Here is a 13,851-nt window from a genome sequence, read left to right as displayed (position 1 = left end):
TACTTATGAACAATGTGTAGAATCTTCTCTTTGGGTGTCTACTGAAGAGATGAACCTGACTGCCAAGGTCAGGGAACAGAGCTCCATTTCATTCACACCAGTACAACCAACTACCAGCTAGGAGTTCTTGCATATTATGGTCAAACAGATGGAAAAGACACTCCTGTCCCTTTTCAGCTGGTGCACAATTGTTTGTTGAGTCCCTTTCTAGTGTTTGTCTAGTTTTAAGCAGCAGTTTTCACTTCCTAAATTTCCCTTCTTGATTGTGAATTCTTATTTATATTTCATAAATAATTTTACAAATAAATTAGTTTTACTTAATGATACAGATTGTCCAATATAGGTAAACAAGTATGATGATTAAAACGGGGAGCATGTAAAGCAAATTATAATAACAACTTGTGATATCTGTTGTTTTTTCCAAATACCCTGCCTGGAACTAAACAATGGAAAGGCTGTTATCTTTGTATACAGAAAATGTGTGGTTGTTGATGGTGCCTGAACTGCTCTCTTTGTACCATGAACCCAGTTTTCTACCTTTTGATTTGACAGAAACAGCTCACTGTACTTTATACCCATCTTGCTTAGGGGGAAGTCTTGCAAGGAGACTTCTTCCCTTGCCTTCACCAAGTTCTAGATAGATTAGATCTAATTAGGAATACGTGGTAGTGGCTTGCTGCCCTGCTCTTAGCTTGCCCTGGACTTTCAAGGACAGCTCTGCCTGCTGAATGGGTCACCTTCAGTAAAAGAAATTTGTGTGTATAGTACTATACACTTAAGTCCAGAGATAGCAGAAGCCTAACATGTTGGGCAATGTAAAGGGTGTAGTGTTGCAGATGAACATTGCCCCTCACCTTTGTTATCTTCTCATTAGCCTGTCTTTGCCTACAGTGCAGATTGGAGGTTCTTAGTTTGAACGGTTTATTATGAGTTGCCTCTTTGACTTCTTGTCGTCTTATTGCTTCTTTCTGAAATGTCCAGTAAAGTCCTTCAAAATCAGGTACTGCTGGGTTAATTCTTGGTTTAAAGCTGAAGTTATCCTGTAGGAAGCCAAGTTTTTCTTCCTTAGTCTTAGTGGCAGTTCGGAATTGTGGCTCTCTTCGTCTACTGCTGAGATCAAAAGGAGCAAAGGAGCTTTCCAGCAAATCCTTGGCTCTCATCTGAATGCGTATTTTCCTGAAGAGTTCAGCTTCTGGGGATCAAAATCAAACTGTTTTGACTCGAGATTGAAGGATGGTGTGCAAAGCTAGGAACTGCCAATGCAGGAGAGGGACAAGCTTACAGTACTTAGGATGGCTTTCCTTCTCAATCTCTCATAATAATCTGCTAAGGCAGATAGGTAAGGCTGGGAATTCTCCCCAAAGGTGGCAAATCCTTGACTCCTAACTAACATTTTCTTCTCCCAAACCATTTAACATTTATTTGCTTGAATTAATTCCCCTCCCTACCCTCCTCCACAGAGATTTGTCCTTTAGAACTTATTCCTGACCCCGCCACAAGCACTCTGAGCTGCTCGCTCTGCATGCTCTCTCTCATTAGCAAACACATTTTTCCCCTCTAGGGAGAATATTAGTGGATGTGTTATTTCTCTATTGTTACCATATGTTGTATTGTAGGAATGTTGTGTGGAGGCTATGTTATAACCAGCTGTTTTTCCCCATAGATTTATTTCCCTAAAATTTTATCACAATTCAGACATAACTCAAATTCACTGTTAATGGGCAACTTTTCTTGTTTTATATAAATATGCAATTCATTGATCTTGACCTATATTAGAAAATAGTGCGTTTTCTGCCTCCCCAAATCCTTAGTCCCTCTGTGGGACTAATCTTTCACATGAGGTGAAAGATCTACATTCCAGGAGTGAAATGCTACAATAAGACTTTCCTATGTGACACAGTAAGACTCTTTTCTATGCAACATTAAAAACATGTAAAACAACTTTCCTTTTAGAAAGGATGATAGACAGTATTGTTGGCACAAAAATTCTCTGTTGAAGATGTACATAAGTAAATGGACTTTCGTCAAAGCACCGAGTATGTGTTTGGGGCACTGGAGAGCAGACTAAAAAGAAGGTTGGAAAGAAAGCTGATCATTGTGTACAGGTACTTGAACTAAAAAAAGTTACCGATAGCATAGAAGGATGTGGGGGCATGGGATTTTTCAGCATTGTTAACAAAGAGGTAACAGGATTCAATGACTGAAAGTTGTTAAACAAATTCAACCTAAAAATAATAAAATGCAGTTTCCTAGCTCCAAGATTTAATTACCTTTTTGCAGTTTATCGTGGAAGGTGGGGGCTCATTTTCACTAGGTGTTACCACCTAAGGAGCCATTAGGTATTTTTTTAAAAAAAGTGCTTTTTAGAGGACTTCTAGAAAAAAAAACCTGTCTTACGTGGGTCTGAAGGCAGTGGTGTAGAAGTAGAACAGGATGTCCTTCATTGCTTTCAGTGTGCCAGAACATTGGTCAATATGTGTGAAAACAATTAGTCTAATTCATGGCTTTGGATAGCTGCCTACAGGGGTTGACAAGATTTTATTTCCCCCCACCCATGATGCACTAACTGTTGGATGTATTCTTGCCCTTGGCCTCCTTATTGTGTAGCCTGGGGTAAAATATGCCTGTTAGGATTATCTGGGTATATCTCAAAAATCAGTTTCCTGCTACTGTAACCTAATCTCCCTTCCTGTGTCTCTAACTCAACATAGGGGGATCCACGGCGTGTTTATGTGTATAAGTTTATCCCATAGATTTTGTAGTGTTTTACAGAATTTAAAATTGGAAGGGGCCATTAAATCATCTAATCTGATCTCCTGGATATATATTTATGCAGGAGATCAGATTAAATGATTTGATGCCCTGTTCCAATTTTAAATTCTGTAAAACACTACAAAATCTATGGGATAAACTTATTTCTCAGCATTTCTTGGCAGTGTAATCCATCAGGCAGGAAGAGAGTTGAAATGGGACAAACTAATGATCTGGTGATCAGAGACTAATGATACAGAATCCCTTCTACAGGAATAGCACGAGCACTTTACCTTTGAGTTTATCTCCAAGAACAGGGCTGTAGATGGATTTAGGGACTTTCTTGCTGGCTTTCTGTTTGGAGCTCTCAGCTGGAGTCAGTGCTGCCAGAACCTTCTCTCTGATGGCTTCCTTCTCCTTTTCCTTCTCCAAGAAGCTGAAGGGTTGCTGAGTTGAAAGGAGCAGCTCCTTTCTCCTCTGTATTGCCACATGTCTGCGAATCTCATTCTGCTCCATTAGCTCCTGGTAGAGTGGAAGGAACACGTGGGCAGGCACTGGCTGTGCCCGAAACTGCTTCTGGCACTCTGCTTCCTCTTGGCTTTGTCTTTTGTCTCTCTCTTTCTCTAGCTCAAGAAATGCACGTGATTTCATCAAGTGGGACTTCTTGTGAGCCTCCCGCAGGGTCATCTTGAAAGGCTGGGGGATGGTAATAGAAGAGATCCAGGCAGATGTGGCGCTCTTTGGCCTCTCATGGGATTTGTGAATTAAGGGACTGTCCCAGGTGAGGTCAGTTGAAGAACTGGACTGCCTCATGTCCCCAAATCTACAAGCAGAACAAAGAGAACTTTATCAAGAACAAACAAGGAATTTGTTTGGAAATCTGATAGACAGAAAATGGAGAGCTTCCTTTTGGTTGGTTAAGATAAAAATCTCATCTACTTTTTTGGTGGTTACAGGGCAGGACTGGGCCTCGGGAAACCTGGGTTCTATTCCTGCAACAGAAGGACTGCCCCATGCCTTTTATTTTTCTGTCTGTAAAATGACTCGTGCTTATCTTTGTAAAAAACAATCGGGATTCATAGAGATTATATCTTTTATTATACCAAGATTTTTGCAAAACAGATTTCTTTAATTGCAAGCTTTTGGGCACAAACACGTTTCATCAGGTATTGGAGAAAAAACTAAAAGTTCTCCTGGCTAGAAATGAAAGTTCATATTTCATAGGATTTCACAGAGGAGTTAATAGATTAAAAACTCCTCCGGGCAGTCAGTTCATAGCTGGTATGGAGTTTCTTACCTCTTGTGAGGTTCTGTGATGATGCAAATTACCTTGAAACAAAGGCAGGAGCAGTGTCTCAGGTTTCAGGTGGTCACAGTTGCTTCCTGCTTGGGAAAATATGAAGACTTCATTTTAAAAATCGGCTAAAATTTGATATCTTTTCATGTGTCAGGTATCCAGGTTGTAGCCATATTGGTCTAGAGGGAAAAAGCAATTGGGACTCATAGTAGGGATGATATCTTTTATTTAGACCAAAAAGACTTTTGCAAAAAATGTTCCTGACCCACTGGCTCTTGCCTTTGTTTCAAGGTAATTTGCATCATCACAGAACCGCACAAGAGGTGAGAGACTCCATACCAGCTATAAACTGACTGCCCAGAGGAGTTTTTCCACCTACTGTCCCCTCTGTGAAATCCTATGAAATATGAACTTTCATTTCTACCCAGGAGAACTTTTACAATCTTTTCTCCAATGCCTGATAAAGGGTGTTTGTGCCTGAAAGCTTACAATTAAAGAACTTTTTTTGCAAAAATCTTGTTGATCTAAAAAGATATCTTTTCTGCTATGAATCCTGATTGCTTTTTCTTCTAGACTAATATAGCTACAACCTGGATACCTTTGTAAAGTCGTTTACCACTAAATGCATGGCACTATTGTCATTATATTGCTGACTTCCTTTATGTGGAAGTTTCCAGAACGCTCCTGAGTGAAGAGAAATTAATTTTGTGCGTTTTACCTCAAAGCATCATAGGACCTTGTCTGCCGAGTCCATGGTCCGTTGTCTTGGAAGAAGTCTTTCAGCTCCTCATCCTCCCTGGACAGTTTGTGGTTGTTCTCTAACTTTGCCTGATACAGCAAGCCCACCTCTAACAGATGCTGTCTGTTTTTCATCTTGAGACTTTGCAATGTGCCATAGTATCCTTCGTGTAAGCCAGAGGCTGCTGTCATCTCTTTGCCTGACTGGAGAAAATCCAGCAGGTCACCTCTTCTGTGCTGAGTGATACCATTATCACCTGTCTCCTCTTCTGCTTCTGAATCTGAGGAAGACTTGGGTAGAAACACTTAAGAGAAATCAAATCTGGGTGTTCAGTAAAATCATTTAATCCCTCTCATTTTATTTATTCATTTTCCAGAAACAACTTAAGCCCTGAGAAGCGGCCTGTATTTCTGGTTTTTGTCACCCCAAATCCATCGTAGCCTGCTCCATACAACATCCCTATAGCTATAGGAAGATTACAAATCTAGCAGAGGGACTGGTCTAAACCCCATGGGAAGCAGAATACCCAGGGTGTGTCTATATGGCAAAGCACAGTCTCAATGTACAGTTCTGGTATCAGAAGCTATGTTGATGAAATTCTCTGCCTAGACTAATTAGGCCTGCTGAGGTGTTATGTTACTGCAGCACTATTGTTTCCATTACCCAAACTAACCCTGGTATCTCTACGTGGCACCGAGTTGTGCCACACAGACCCACCTATAGTGTATAACTCCCTTTATCCTTCCTGCATGCTGCAGCTGGAGGTATTTGAGTTCATGCACACTCCAGTCTACCTATGTGTCCTTCATACTTTTCATTTCCAAGTATGCATAACATCTATTGGATGTACACTGGAGCCTGGCTGCAAGTTTCCAGGGAGATTCTGAGGGAAGTCAAGAGCAAGCAAATCTCATTTACAGTGGCAGAAGCAAGATTTGAGATTTGTAGTCCTATTAGAACCAGCAGTAGCAAATATTTGCAACAAAACTGACTAATGTCTTTCTTCAGTTAGTATCTGTTTTCTTGAAAAAAATCAGTTGACTAGTTTCAAGAGTTTTAATTCCAGGGAAGGACTGAAGGATTGTAAATAACCAGTGCTGAACTCTGGACAGATGCACTGAACAGAGTTCCCCATCTCTGATCAAGATAACTTTGCAATGACTTGTTACTTAAATGTCCTCACAGAAGGAGTCCAGCCATTCCAAACCGGTTCTCATCTAATGGAGAAAACCAGCATTTGCGCATTAGCCAGTTGCCAAGTGCCCTAAATAAAACAGTACAAGTTGACTTTTTGTGATAACCATGACACTGCAGGGTAGAAGAACAGAAGGGGGATGCATCTGCTCTGCTCTCACATCACACCAGTGGTTCAGGCCATGAAGCACACTGTTCTTGTCCCAACACAGTAAGTTTAGTGGGCTGTGTGTGAGAAGCATGCCACAAAGGGGAGAAAATGGTGAGCAAGGCTGAAGAAGTGCAAGGTGCAGCAATCCTCAGACCACACCCATCCATGAAGGAGTTTGATGTGGCTGCCAGCTGGCTGCTGCTAGTTGCTTTGTGCATCATGCCATTAAGTGGGTGCACTGTGGGAAGCAGGACAGGAGCCAGTCTCTGCCCTGGGGCAGACCTAGGATCTTGCAAAGGACTGTGTAGATGGTGTGGTGCATCATCACCAGGGATCCAGGTTTTCCATTTCCCATGGAAAAATGGAGAAAACCACGGATTCCCTGTTTTTATCAGGGAAAACGCGGATTTCCCTTTTTAGCAGAGAAATCTGTGGGTTCTCTGCTTTTGCAAAGAGCTCTGGCAGGCTGGCACAGCTTCAGCCTGCAACAGCGGATTGCAGAAAGGGTGGGAAACCCTCAGCCCTGCCCAGAGGGGAAGGGAGAGGGGGGCAGGGCAGGGCCTGAGTCTCTGAGGCAGCCGAGGCTAGGCTTGGGCTCAGACTCGCCCTTCACCCCTAGAGCCTAGAGGTAAGTGGGGCTGAGGGGCAGGGCTGGGGAAGATGGTTGGGGGCTGAAGGAGTGGGGGGTGCTGCCGGCCCCAGGTGGCACACCACAGTTGGGAGCGGGGCCAGGGTGCCCCTCTGCAGGGGGCTTTGCGGGCAAGTGATGTGGGGCGCAGTGTGGTGGTGCCCACCATGTGTGGGCTGCACACATGCTACCTGGCCACACACCCAGGGGAGTGGGGACTAGCATGCGGCTGGCTGCACAGCTCGGTGGCTGGCTTTGCAGCGGCAGCAAGGGATTGGGCTGGGGGGGGCTCACATGCAGCACCTGCTAACACTTACCTGGAGGACCGTGCCAGCGGTGACAGTTGCTGCCTACAAAACCTCCTGGTGCTGCCACGGAACCATGCCTGGAGCTGTGCAACCAGGCACAGGGCAGCAGCGGCAGTATGGTGGCAGCCAGGCAGCACGCAGCCATCCCCACCACCATCCCATGGAGGCCATTGCTGCTGCCACGCGGCCACACAGCTCCAGGTATGGTTTCGCAGCAGCAGCGGGAGATTTTGTATGCAGTGGCCATCACTGCTGGCGCACAGCAGCCACTGCTGCTTACCTGTAGGGCCACCTGTGCCAGCAGTGACGGCCGCTGCGTACAGAACCTCCCACTGCCGCCATGGAGCCGTTCTCGGAGCTGTATGGCCGGCTGCCGGGCAGCAGCAGCAGCAGTCTGGTGGCAGCCATGGCTGCTGCGTGGCGTGGGATGGTGATGGGTTTGGCTACATGCCATCCGGATGCCACCATGCTGCCGCTCTGTGCCTGGCCACACAGCTCTGGGCACGGCTCCATGGCGACGCAGGGAGGTTTTGTAGGCAGCAGTCGTCACCGCTGGCACGGCCCTCCAGGTAAGCAGCAGCGGCTGCCGCATGCAGGCCCATCCCTCGCCGTCGCTGCAGAGCCAGCCATAGAGCTGTGCAGCTGGCTGCATGCCAGCCTCCTTCCCCTACCCTGAGCAGGTGACCAGGTGGCATGTGTGGGGCCTGTGCACGGCGGGTACCACCACATTGCGCCCTGCATCGCTTGCTTGCAAAGCCCCGCAGAGAGGGGTACTCCTGCCCTCACCCACTGGCCCTGCTCCCAGCTGTGATGTGTCTCCTAGGGCTGGCAGCACTCCCCTCTCCCTCAGCCCCCAAGCCGCCTACCTTTAGGATCCATGAGCAAAGGGAATGGTTCTGTGGTGGCAGCCCTTGCCCGCAAAGCACACAGCTGCCAGCACACAGCTGCCAGCACCCCACACCACCGCAGAGCCGTGTAGCCAGTTACGGGGCATAAGCAGCGGTGCAGTGGTAGCCGCTGCATGCAAGCCCCTTTCCAGCCCCATGCCGGGTGGTATGTATGTGGCCCGCACACGGTGGCTGCCGTGCCCTGCTCCATTTGCCCACAAAGCCTGCAGGTGGCCGTGGGATGGTAGCACAGGGTGCAGTGGCAGAATTGCAGTTGTGGCCTCCATGTGCAAGAACCCCATCAGGCCAGCTGGCATGTGTGTGGCCCACAGAATGGCACCCCTGCCCTTAAAAAACAAACCTCCCCAATTTTCGAATTAAAAAAGTAACCCCAAATCCACATTTTTCCGTGATCAAAATGAAATGCTACTAATACATAGATCTATATATAGTGGTGTTTCATTTAAATCAGGAAAAATGTGGATTTGGGGTTACTTTTTTTAATCCAAAAACTAGGTTTTTTTTTTTTTTTGGTTTTTTTTTGTCAGAGGAAACCCAGGCTCCCTGCCCTGAGCTGCCGTTCCGGCGCCACGTGACGGTCGTAGCAGAAGCCGCCGGTGGCGGCGGAGCTGGGTGGTAGGAGACAGTCCCTTCCCCGCGCCATGGCAACGGGGCCCCGCCCAGCCCCTGAGTCGCCTAGCGGCCCGTGGGAACGCAGGGTGCCGCTACCATGGCAACAGCCGCCGGGAGACACCCCCCACATTCTCACCTGCCGGGCCTGCGCTTGGCCCCCCGCCCCGGCCTCGGCTGCCCGGGGCTCCGGCACAGCCATACTCTGCTCCGGCCGGCCACGCCCACCCGCCGGCGGCCGCTCCCAGCTCACTGGGCGACTAACACGCTTCTGGGCCCCTCTCCTCTGTCGTCACTGCCGCAGCAGCGAATAGCCGTTCAGCGTGGCCCCTGCCCTGTGCCCTCCCACGGCCGCTGGCCGCATGGTTCCCGGAACAGGTTGCTCGGGCGGCATCAGCGTTGTCATGGTACCAGTGTCGTCACTCCTGGTTGTGGGGCGGGGGTTGTTAGGGGAGTTCGTCACTTCCGAGGTGATGGCGGCGGCCTTGGGCAAGAGCGCTGTGTCTCTGCTCAGGCTCGGGCTCGGGCTCGGGCTCGGGAGGGGGTTGGCACTGCCCCCCGCGCGGTCCGCGGGCTCCGGACCCACGTGCGATGTGGTGGTGTCGGGCGGGGGCATGGTCGGCAGCGCCATGGCCGCCGCTCTGGGTAAGGGCAGGGGCCCAGGCGGGTGGTGCGGGGTTCAGCGGCTCGGCCCCTCAGGGCGGGGGAAGGAGCTGCCCAGGGCGGAGGCGCCTTCGCCCCCGCGGGCACCGGCAGCTGAGCTGGGGCAATCAGGGTGCGTCAGACGCGGGTCTTGGATACCCAGCGCTGCGGCCTCGGTACCGGCGTCTGACAGCGCCGAGAGACGCGGGTTTAGTGTTTTGGAATCGTGTCCTCGGCCTCGTGGAGGGAGAGGTGAGCAGCGTCCACGTGACCTGCCTTCAGCCCCTGACTCTCCCTGAACCGCATAAAAAAGACTTGAATAATCCCTCGGCAATGAAAAATACCTGACTTCTAGGGCGGTGTATCCTTAGCTCTGATTAAACGGCTTCAAGTCCATTCTGTAGTGATTGATGCATTTTAGTTTTTATCATCTGTGGTAGGTTATTGTTTTTCCTGTCACATTGACAGCTGAGAGTTACAGCTGAAGGGATACCTTAACTCTTGTGTTTCTTAGTTGGGTTTCTTTTAAATGTAATGTTACTTTAGGAGTTCTTGGTTTAGGCTTAATAACTGCCTTCCTCTGTTATATTTTTACCCTTCTACAGAGGAGGATCTGGAGGGTTATAGTAGATCATGGGCTGAACCAAGGAAGCCGGGCAGTAACAAACAAACAAATAAATAAAGTCAACACTGCACTGGGATGTACAAATCAAAGTGTACAAAAACAAACTAATTTTTCCAAGTTATTTTACATGGGTATGGCCTCAACTGGAGTACCAGTCTGAAAGAAATATGTGGGCCTATTGGAGAAAGCCCAGAGGGGACCAGAAATTAAAATAGATGGTTTAAAAAAGGCTGTGGGTGTCTTCTTTATTGGAGGTTTTTAGAGCAGGTTACATGAACCTTTCAGGAATGGCCCTGGTCCAGCTGGTCCTGCCTTGCAGCAGATGCACTAGATGACCTCTCATTTACTAAATCTACCTGCACCAACATCCATACACCAAGACACTCAGAAAAAACAATCTATAAAATTCCTAGTGATTTTATAACGCATAGTATCCACTTGAAATCTTTGTGGGTGCCTTGCTACAACAGAGTGACCAGAGCACCCAGCCACTTAAATTCTGCTTTGTTGCTTTGCATCACTAGAGCAACTAAGTGTTCAGTTGATCTGCCCCATAATTTATAGTTATTCATTTAAAGGGCTGTGTTTAATGAGACTTATTAGGATCTAGGCTCTCCTGACCTTCACTCATGAGTTACAATGTCTCTTAGTTTAGAGGCTTATTTTACTCCTGTGCCACTGTTTAACCCTTCCCCACTCCTCCTCCCCTTACAAGAAGTGATGGCCTAAAACTAGTATGCAGCAATGGGTCTCTGTGACAGTTGGTCTGTATATCTGACCAATAGAGCTCCTCCTACCAGTACTGTATTATTACAGACGTTAGAATTGTTGCATGTAAATTGATTGTAGAGGAAAAGGAAAAAGCTATTAAGTGATTGATTATTCATGACAAGTAATGGAGTCTGACTGTACTATATATAAACAAAACAGTTCGATAAAACAATTGCTCACAATTTAGCTTAGTTGCAACCTATTTTAAAATATTTTTATTAAAAATAGCAATTCATTTTAACTATGGAAAGTTTGAAGTGTATCTAGAAAGGTTCTGGGATCTCTGTCACTAGAAGTTCAGAAGGGCAGGTTAGACAGACATTTAGTTGGGATGGTCTAGACAGAGCTGGTTTTGCCATGAGCAGGGGGTTGGAGACTAGATGACCTTCTGAGGTCCCATCCAGCTCTTTCTGTGATTCTGAGTGCCTGTATTTATTCTATTGTAAAAATCACTTTGAACATAAACCACTAGTAGATTTACTTTAAACTCTTAGAAAAGGTATGTCATATATGCCAAATACAAAAAGTAATGTGGGGTGGGAGGGTGTATTTTTCATACAAACCAGAGGTTGAATCCCTGTGTGATTTACAAAACAGACCTCAACTTTAACTATAACTGGCATCTCCAGAATATTAATACTTTCTTATCTAGTCAGAATTCTTCATTTTCCCTGTATGGGCTTTTATTTAAGAACATCTAATCAAAGTGCCTGGGAGATCTTGATACAAAAAAGAAGAAATACGTTTTTATACAAGTATGTTAATGTTTACTTTTTTCAGGACATGATGTCCATTTCCGTGATAAGAAAATTGTGCTACTGGAAGCTGGTCCTAGGAAAGTGTTTGATCGTTTGCCTGAGACTTACAGTAACAGGGTCAGTTCCATCTCCCCTGGCTCAGTGACCCTTCTCAGTAGTAAGTATCACTCTTAAGTCCTGGGTTGGAAATGGTTGACTTTTGTAAGGCCCTTGTGTGTGTGTGTATTTTTTATATATATATATTCAGAATTAGACTATCTCTTAACCTTAAATTGACTTCAGTCATTCTCACTCTCCATTTCTTGTTACTGTGCAGCCCAAATCAAGGTGCCTAAATCAAGTTTTCTTTGCAGTAGGTGCATGGCTTCACATTCTGCTTTCTTTGTTTTGCATAGATTTGGGGTTTGTTTTTTTCTGGTATGGCTCTAGTGCTAGTACCAGTTCCAGCTGTGGAACCAGAATACCCTCTTCACTGAACAGGTACAATCTTGGCTGGGCAAATGAAACTTTCAATACACTAGTGTAGTCTGCGTCTCACCACTTTCCTGAGGGTACTGGTTCTGGGGCATTGTTCACTTTTCAGGGACTGTGCAACTGTTGTAGTTTGTCTTTTCTCCTGAGACACAGAAGGAGACTATGATTCTCGAGTTCCCAGGCTGTCACTGCCTGTCACTGAGGCCCAGATTACATGTTGCAGATCTAGCCATTGTCTTTTGTGATGAGTGCCAATGAAATAAAGAGTTAATGTGCTTGTTGGAAATGTGAAACCAGTGCCCCATGGTGAAATTGGGAGCTGAATGTTGCATGGTACCATCATGAGACATAGATCAAAGTTCCTGACTTCTTCTCCTGGGGCATTCTAACGATAATGTCCAGCCCAACTTTGGGTAACTCCATCCTGTCTGGTTAAAACTCCAATAAAGCTGGTTAGAAAATGGCAATTTGTATGAAGCCATTTTTTCTGAAAATATTTTTTTGTTTGAAATAGAGACCTATTTGTTTTTGTTTTTCATTAGAAAAAGGAGGGGAGCTAGAAAAGAAAAACCCTAAGAGTTCACTGTAGCAAAGGAAAACTAAATTTTTTAGTCAGTTTTGCTGAAAAAAATGTTGAGCTATCAGCAGAATTTCCTTAAAGTCATTTTTATGTTTTAAATAACAAAAACAAAATAAGAAACAACAGAAAGATTCAGTCCATTCTAATTACAAACAGGTATCACTTCATCCATTGCCAGAATACAGCCAGCTATGAAGTGAAAGGCCATCTCTGCGTAATAATTGCAAAACAACACCATGCTAGGGTTTGGGCCTAAAACTCAGAAAAAAATATCATGTACAGTTGAGGCCAAAGGCCTGACTGAAGGAAGGTACAAAGCAGAGAGTGTAGGGAGGGTGGAGTATAGAGGTAGTGACTTGAAGAAGGTTTAGGCACCAGGAGAGTGGCCAGAAGAAAATAAAGGTTGAGATGTAGACCATGGAAGAACTAGTAGCATTTTGAAAGTGGGAAGCTTGAATAATATCTGGAAGGCAAGAAAAAAAACAAACAGGAATTCATCTGATCAGTGTTAGCTAGGGCAGTTAGGCTAGATCAGGAATTGTAGAAACTGAGGTTAAAAATGCTCAAGCTCTGGGCAAGAGTTTTAGCAAAATGAGAGGAAGGACTTAGTGGTTGTGAAGGGAAAATAGAAAATGGTTCTGGCCTGGTTGCATGACAGGAAGAGGAGTCTAGCCTTATCAGAGGGGAGGAGGATGCAGTCTCCAGAAGTACTCTGCAAGTTCTCCTCTTTGTCATAGGCCAGTCAGATCCCTCCATCTCTGTTTCCCTCTCAGAACCCAGAGAAAAGATAGTGAAAGATGAGGACCATGTATTGCCCAGAATTTGTGAAGTTAGGCCTTCAGTGGCCCCATGCAGATAGATAGTTCTTTCTGGCTTGCATCAATGTCAACCCAGTATGGTTTGAAGACAGATTACCTAGTTAGTCAGCACCCATGGCAGAGATGAGAGAAGAGAGGAAGATACGTTTGACTTCAATTTTTTAGTCTCGCAGTAACCAGTACATGTTTTTCTCCATATTGTATGGACTCTTTCTCTTGTAGGTTTTGGTGCCTGGGAACATGTCTGCAGTCTGAGACTCAAATCCTTCCGGCGAATGCAGGTGCCACAAATGCAGCCTCTGTCAGTGTGTTAATTATCAGAAATACTTTCACCTAATGGCTGTCAGCTAGAATTATCAGAAATACTTCCACCTAATGGCTAAAGGAAGGCTTATTTCCTCTTCAGAGATGAACAAGGCAGACTGGCTATCCCTGAGGAATAGGTGGTGGGACAGTCACCTTGGGAATCTATATGTTCTACTTCCTTCTTTCATCTCTTGTCATTAGAAGCTGGTGAGATGAGTCTTGATAGCCCTATGTCTTGAAAGGGTGTACGGCCTAGGAAAACAGAAATATAGGTAAAGAACATGAGATAGCA

At 45.8% G+C, this 13,851-nt stretch overlaps 2 protein-coding genes across 2 annotated transcripts in view; one reads left to right on the top strand and one right to left on the bottom strand.

Moving 5' to 3' along the window:
• Positions 1-7,536, bottom strand: part of FAM161B (family with sequence similarity 161 member B) — a 17,102-nt gene extending 9,566 nt beyond the window's left edge. Inside the window, 4 exon segments of the mRNA XM_019519917.1 lie at positions 855-1,192; positions 3,045-3,574; positions 4,767-5,091; positions 7,395-7,536. Of these exon segments, the coding sequence (XP_019375462.1) occupies positions 855-1,192; positions 3,045-3,574; positions 4,767-5,091; positions 7,395-7,536 (1,335 nt within the window).
• Positions 7,537-9,043: 1,507 nt separating this feature from the next.
• Positions 9,044-13,851, top strand: part of COQ6 (coenzyme Q6, monooxygenase) — a 33,542-nt gene continuing 28,734 nt past the window's right edge. Inside the window, exons 1-3 of the mRNA XM_019518843.1 lie at positions 9,044-9,230; positions 11,404-11,538; positions 13,476-13,534. Coding sequence (XP_019374388.1) covers positions 9,059-9,230; positions 11,404-11,538; positions 13,476-13,534 — 366 coding nt within the window. The 5' untranslated portion in view covers positions 9,044-9,058. The remainder of the gene's footprint in view (positions 9,231-11,403; positions 11,539-13,475; positions 13,535-13,851) is intronic.

Source organism: Gavialis gangeticus, unplaced genomic scaffold, assembly GCF_001723915.1.
Source record: "Gavialis gangeticus isolate Ggan-Ray unplaced genomic scaffold, GavGan_comp1, whole genome shotgun sequence".
NCBI lineage: Eukaryota > Metazoa > Chordata > Crocodylia > Gavialidae > Gavialis > Gavialis gangeticus.
This window is presented reverse-complemented; position numbering and strand designations above follow the sequence as displayed.